This window comes from Anomaloglossus baeobatrachus, chromosome 4 (genome assembly GCF_048569485.1).
Source record: "Anomaloglossus baeobatrachus isolate aAnoBae1 chromosome 4, aAnoBae1.hap1, whole genome shotgun sequence".
Lineage (NCBI taxonomy): Eukaryota > Metazoa > Chordata > Amphibia > Anura > Aromobatidae > Anomaloglossus > Anomaloglossus baeobatrachus.
In genome coordinates this window covers 427,585,965-427,592,840 of record NC_134356.1, presented here as the reverse complement: position 1 = coordinate 427,592,840, position 6,876 = coordinate 427,585,965, and the positions used below count along the sequence as shown (strand labels likewise).

Sequence of the window (6,876 nt, the reverse complement as noted above, 5' to 3'; positions counted from 1 at the left end):
AGTGTGACGCCCAGGGCTGTGGATACCGCCACATTGTCAGCCGTGGAATGTACACAGCAGACCCCGGACTCTACATGGAATGTCTTTGTAAGAACCCTCATTCTAAATAAACCAGCTACAAACATACAAGAAGATGCACTCTCCAGCGACTTTCCAAACTATTTCCACTCGCGGCCCCTGACATCTGACAGGACATGCGCCAGCTCCCACGTCACAGCTGAGCACCTCCCAATAACACTCCGCTCTGTCACCGAAGCGGCCTCTTCCACATGACAGCGCCCAGACGCCGCTCACGCCCCTCACTAGCCAATCAGGCGTCACCGGACCGCCCACATTCAGGGAACACGCCCACTTCCGGGTGCAGTACGTCCAATGATGACGGTTCTCACTGAAGACGTCACGTGATATGCCCTCCTCCTGACCTCCACAACGCCCCGCCCCATGACGTGTTCCTACAGACCACACCCGCTCGTGCCGATTTCGTGCATGCGCAGTACCAGGCCGGGCTGGCAGGAAAGATGGCAGCGGCGGCAGCGGGAGGAGTCCAGGGTTGAGAGAGCGGCCCGGGGAACGGGGACATGGCGAGATTGGCAGACTATTTCCTGCTGGTGGGATATGACCTTAACAAGAGAGGTGAGAATGGGCGGCACTGGGAGCGGAGAAGGGGAATACCCGGAGTACCTGGAGATGGGGGAGGATGAGCTGTGGGGGTGCGGGAGGCTGCTCAGCTCAACGCGGAAAGTGTGCGCTAAAGGGTTAATATGCGGGGAGATGGGGACCATGCCTGTACAGGAATATAAAGTATGGAGACAGGGGCCTTCTGGTCTGCCCTGTATATAGACAGTATGGAGGTGTGCACTGTATATAGGAGACAGGGGCCTTATGGTCTGCAGTACAGTGCCCTGTATATAGACAGTATGGAGGTGTGCACTGTATATAGGAGACAGGGGCCTTCTGGTCTGCAGTACAGTGCCCTGTATATAGACAGTATGGAGGTGTGCACTGTATATAGGAGACAGGGGCCTTATGGTCTGCAGTACAATGCCCTGTATATAGACAGTATGGAGGTGTGCACTGTATATAGGAGACAGGGGCCTTCTGGTCTGCAGTACAGTGCCCTGTATATAGACAGTATGGAGGTGTGCACTGTATATAGGAGACAGGGGCCTTATGGTCTGCAATACAGTGCCCTGTATATAGACAGTATGGAGGTGTGCACTGTATATAGGAGACAGGGGCCTTCTGGTCTGCAGTACAGTGCCCTGTATATAGACAGTATGGAGGTGTTCACTGTATATAGGAGACCGGGGCCTTCTGGTCTGCAGTACAGTGCCCTGTATATAGACAGTATGGAGGTGTGCACTGTATATAGGAGACAGGGGCCTTCTGGTCTGCAGTACAGTGCCCTGTATATAGACAGTATGGAGGTGTGCACTGTATATAGGAGACAGGGGCCTTATGGTCTGCAATACAGTGCCCTGTATATAGACAGTATGGAGGTGTGCACTGTATATAGGAGACAGGGGCCTTCTGGTCTGCAGTACAGTGCCCTGTATATAGACAGTATGGAGGTGTTCACTGTATATAGGAGACAGGGGCCTTCTGGTCTGCAGTACAGTGCCCTGTATATAGACAGTATGGAGGTGTGCACTGTATATAGGAGACAGGGGCCTTCTGGTCTGCAGTACAGTGCCCTGTATATAGACAGTATGGAGGTGTGCACTGTATATAGGAGACAGGGGCCTTCTGGTCTGCAGTACAGTGCCCTGTATATAGACAGTATGGAGGTGTGCACTGTATATAGGAGACAGGGGCCTTATGGTCTGCAGTACAGTGCCCTGTATATAGACAGTATGGAGGTGTGCCCTGCATATAGGAGACAGGGGCCTTCTGGTCTGCAGTACAGTGCCCTGTATATAGACAGTATGGAGGTGTGCACTGCATATAGGAGACAGGGGCCTTCTGGTCTGCAGTACAGTGCCCTGTATATAAACAGTATGGAGGTGTGCACTGTATATAGGAGACAGGGGCCTTCTGGTCTGCAGTACAGTGCCCTGTATATAGACAGTATGGAGGTGTGCACTGTATATAGGAGACAGGGGCCTTCTGGTCTGCAGTACAGTGCCCTGTATATAGACAGTATGGAGGTGTGCACTGTATATAGGAGACAGGGACCTTATGGTCTGCAGTACAGTGCCCTGTATATAGACAGTATGGAGGTGTGCACTGTATATAGGAGACAGGGGCCTTCTGGTCTGCAGTACAGTGCCCTGTATATAGACAGTATGGAGGTGTGCACTGTATATAGGAGACAGGGACCTTATGGTCTGCAGTACAGTGCCCTGTATATAGACAGTATGGAGGTGTGCACTGTATATAGGAGACAGGGGCCTTCTGGTCTGCAGTACAGTGCCCTGTATATAGACAGTATGGAGGTGTGCACTGTATATAGGAGACAGGGGCCTTATGGTCTGCAGTACAGTGCCCTGTATATAGACAGTATGGAGGTGTGCCCTGCATATAGGAGACAGGGGCCTTCTGGTCTGCAGTACAGTGCCCTGTATATAGACAGTATGGAGGTGTGCACTATATATAGGAGACAGGGGCCTTCTGGTCTGCAGTACAGTGCCCTGTATATAAACAGTATGGAGGTGTGCACTATATATAGGAGACAGGGGCCTTCTGGTCTGCAGTACAGTGCCCTGTATATAAACAGTATGGAGGTGTGCACTGTATATAGGAGACAGGGGCCTTCTGGTCTGCAGTACAGTGCCCTGTATATAGACAGTATGGAGGTGTGCACTGTATATAGGAGACAGGGGCCTTCTGGTCTGCAGTACAGTGCCCTGTATATAGACAGTATGGAGGTGTGCACTGTATATAGGAGACAGGGGCCTTCTGGTCTGCAGTACAGTGCCCTGTATATAGACAGTATGGAGGTGTGCACTGTATATAGGAGACAGGGGCCTTCTGGTCTGCAGTACAGTGCCCTGTATATAGACAGTATGGAGGTGTGCCCTGCATATAGGAGACAGGGGCCTTCTGGTCTGCAGTACAGTGCCCTGTATATAAACAGTATGGAGGTGTGCACTGTATATAGGAGACAGGGGCCTTCTGGTCTGCCCTGTATATAGACAGTATGGAGGTGTGCACTGTATATAGGAGACAGGGGCCTTCTGGTCTGCAGTACAGTGCCCTGTATATAGACAGTATGGAGGTGTGCACTGTATATAGGAGACAGGGGCCTTCTGGTCTGCAGTACAGTGCCCTGTATATAGACAGTATGGAGGTGTGCACTGTATATAGGAGACAGGGGCCTTCTGGTCTGCAGTACAGTGCCCTGTATATAGACAGTATGGAGGTGTGCACTGTATATAGGAGACAGGGACCTTATGGTCTGCAGTACAGTGCCCTGTATATAGACAGTATGGAGGTGTGCACTGTATATAGGAGACAGGGGCCTTATGGTCTGCAGTACAGTGCCCTGTATATAGACAGTATGGAGGTGTGCACTGTATATAGGAGACAGGGGCCTTATGGTCTGCAGTACAGTGCCCTGTATATAGACAGTATGGAGGTGTGCCCTGCATATAGGAGACAGGGGCCTTCTGGTCTGCAGTACAGTGCCCTGTATATAGACAGTATGGAGGTGTGCACTGTATATAGGAGACAGGGGCCTTCTGGTCTGCAGTACAGTGCCCTGTATATAGACAGTATGGAGGTGTGCACTGTATATAGGAGACAGGGGCCTTCTGGTCTGCAGTACAGTGCCCTGTATATAGACAGTATGGAGGTGTGCACTGTATATAGGAGACAGGGGCCTTATGGTCTGCAGTACAGTGCCCTGTATATAGACAGTATGGAGGTGTGCACTGTATATAGGAGACAGGGGCCTTCTGGGCTGCAGTACAGTGCCCTGTATATAGACAGTATGGAGGTGTGCACTGTATATAGGAGACATGGGCCTTATGGTCTGCAGTACAGTGCCCTGTATATATATATATATATATATATATATATATATATATATATATATATATATATATAATGCATAATGTGCACCATCCCTGCACATATATGTAGTGTACGTGTGGAGGACTGCGAGGCTGTACGGTTCCACCATCCCTGCACATACACATACTGTACGGCCTCACAGTCCTACACCTGTACACTACATATATACACACGTGGTCAAAACTGTTGGTACCCCTCATTTAATAAAAGAAAAACCCACAATGGTCGCAGAAATAACTTGAATCTGACAAAAGTAATAATACATAAAAAATCTATGAAAATAACCAAATAAAAATCAGTCATTGCTTTTCAACCATGCTGCCATAGAAGTTAAAAAACAAAAATAAATCTCCTGAAATAGGCCTGGACAGAAATGATGGTAACCCTGAAAATAATGTGACAAAGGGGACATGTTAAATCAAGGTATATCCACTAATTAGCATCACAGGTGTCTACAATCTTGTAATCAGTCAGTGGGCCTGTATATAGGGCTACAGATACTCACTGTGCTGTTTGGTGGCAAGGTGTGTACCACACTCAACATGGACCAGAGGAAGCGAAGTTGTCTCAGGAGATTAGAAAGAAAATTATACCTTCTAACACGAGACAACTGGAGCAGTTTTCTCTTGAGGAGTCAGACAAAATACCTGTCAAGAGGTGCAGAAGTGTCATTGACAGTTACAGCAATCGTTTGATTGCAGTGATTGCCTCAAAAGGTTGTGCAACCAAATATTAACTTAAGGAGGGAACCATCATTCTGTCCAGGCCGATTTCATGAGTTTTCTCTTTTTAAAATTCCGTGGAAGCAGAAAAGCAATGTCTGACTTTCATTTGTTAATTTTCATAGATTTTTTTTTTTTTTATTACTTTTGTCAGATTCAAGTTATTTTTGTTACCATTGTTTTTTTCTTTCATTAAATGAGGGGTACAAACAATTTTGACCACGTGTGTATACATAGTGTACAGGTGTAGGACTGCGAGGCCGTACAGTTCCACCATCCCCGCACACATACAGGTATATTGCCTGCTATATACACTGCCTAGTAGAGGTGTGCAGGGTATATTGCCACCTGTTTACGCTGCACTCCCTGCCATCCTCTAGTCTGTGTAACCTAACCCTCCTGTATGTCCTAATAATGAATCCAGAAATGATAGAGCAGACTTTGCTAAATCCAGCCTTCCTCCAGTCTAATATAAAGGTGTGTGCAGCTTGTATTGTGACACTATCTGCAGATGTTTCTGTCTTGGCGAATATTTGTAGTCATGATGCAAGGCTTGTTAAAGGGTTAACCATTGATTTGCAGGGTCAGTCCCTTCTCTAGGTGGAACTTGCAATTTGGTTTTCTTGCATAAAAAAATTAATGGCGTAAGCCCCCCCCCCCCCACCACCACCACCAAAAAAAGCCCTCCCAAAAAGCATTTACTTCTACCATTAAATCAATCTTCAGTAATTCTAAAGTGGATTACAATAGGTACGGAAAGTATTAAGACCCCTTTAAATTGTTCACTCTTTGTTTCATTGCAGCCATTGTGTAAATTCAAAAAAGTTCATTTTTTCTCATTATTGTACACTCTGCACTTTTTCTTGACAGAAAAAAAACAAATGTAGACATTTTTGCAAATTTATTAAACAAGAAAAACTTAAATATCACATGGTCATAAGTATTCAGACCCTTTGCTCAGACACTCATATTTAATTCGCATGCTGTCCATTTCCTTGTGATCCTCCTTGAGATGGTCCTACTTCTTCATTGGAGTCCAGCTGTGCTTAATTAAACTGATAGGTGTGCGCCTTCCCAAATCAAGTCCTATCTATATAAGACATCACAATGCATGTTAGACCAAATGAGAATCATGAGGTCAAAGGATCTACCTAAGGAGCTCAGAGACAGAATTGTGGCAAGGCACAGATTTGGCCGAGGTTACCGAAGAATTTCTGCAGTACTCAAGGTTCCTAAGAGCACAGTGGCCTCCATGATCCTTAAATGGAAGATGTTTGGGACCACCTGAACTCTTCCTAAACCTGGCCATCCAGCCAAACTGATCAATCGTGGCAGAAGAGCCTTGGTAAGAGAGGAAAAGAAGAACCCCAAGATCACTGTGGCTAAGCTCCAGAGATGCAATAGGGAGATGGGAGAAAGTTCCACAAAGTCAACTATCACTGCAGCCCTTCACTGGTCGGCCTTTTTGGCAAAGTGACCTGACGGAAGCCTCTCCTCAGTGCAAGAGATATGAAAGCTCACATAGAGTTTGCAAAAAAAACACATGAATGATTCCCAGACTATGAGAAACAAGATTTTCTGGTCTGATGAGACAAAGATAAAACTTTTTGGTGATGATTCTAAGCGTTGTGTGGAGAAAAGCAGGCACTGCTCATCACCTGCCCATTACAATCCCAACAGTGAAACATGGTGGTGGCAGAATCATGCTATGGGGGTGTTTTTCAGCTGCAGGGACAGGACGACTGGTTGCAATTGAAGGAAAGATGAATGCGGCCAAGTACAGAGATATCCTGGAAGAAAACCTCTTCCACAGTGCTGTGGACCTCAGACTTGGTCGAAGGTTTATCTTCAAACAAGGCAATGACCCTAAGCACATAGCTAAAATATAGGAGTGGCTTCAGAACAACTGTGACCATTCTTTACTGTCCCTGCCAGAGCCCTGACCTAAACCCAATTGAGCATCTCTGGAGAGATCTGAAAATGGCTGTCCACCAACATTCACCGTTCAACCTGACGGAACTGGAGAGGATCTACAAGGAACAATGGCAGAGGATCCCCAAATCCAGGTGTGAAAAACTTGTTGTATCATTCCCAAGAAGACTCATGGCTATACTAGCTCAAAAGGTGCTTCTACTCAATA

At 46.8% G+C, this 6,876-nt stretch overlaps 1 protein-coding gene across 7 annotated transcripts in view; it reads left to right on the top strand.

Annotated features, from left to right (window-relative positions):
- The first annotated feature begins 489 nt into the window (after positions 1–489).
- Positions 490–6,876, top strand: part of SBF1 (SET binding factor 1) — a 209,865-nt gene continuing 203,478 nt past the window's right edge. For all 7 annotated transcript variants that reach the window (XM_075345423.1, XM_075345422.1, XM_075345421.1 and 4 more), the window contains exon 1: positions 490–633. In XM_075345423.1, the coding sequence (XP_075201538.1) occupies positions 579–633 (55 nt within the window). In that variant the 5' untranslated portion in view covers positions 490–578. The remainder of the gene's footprint in view (positions 634–6,876) is intronic.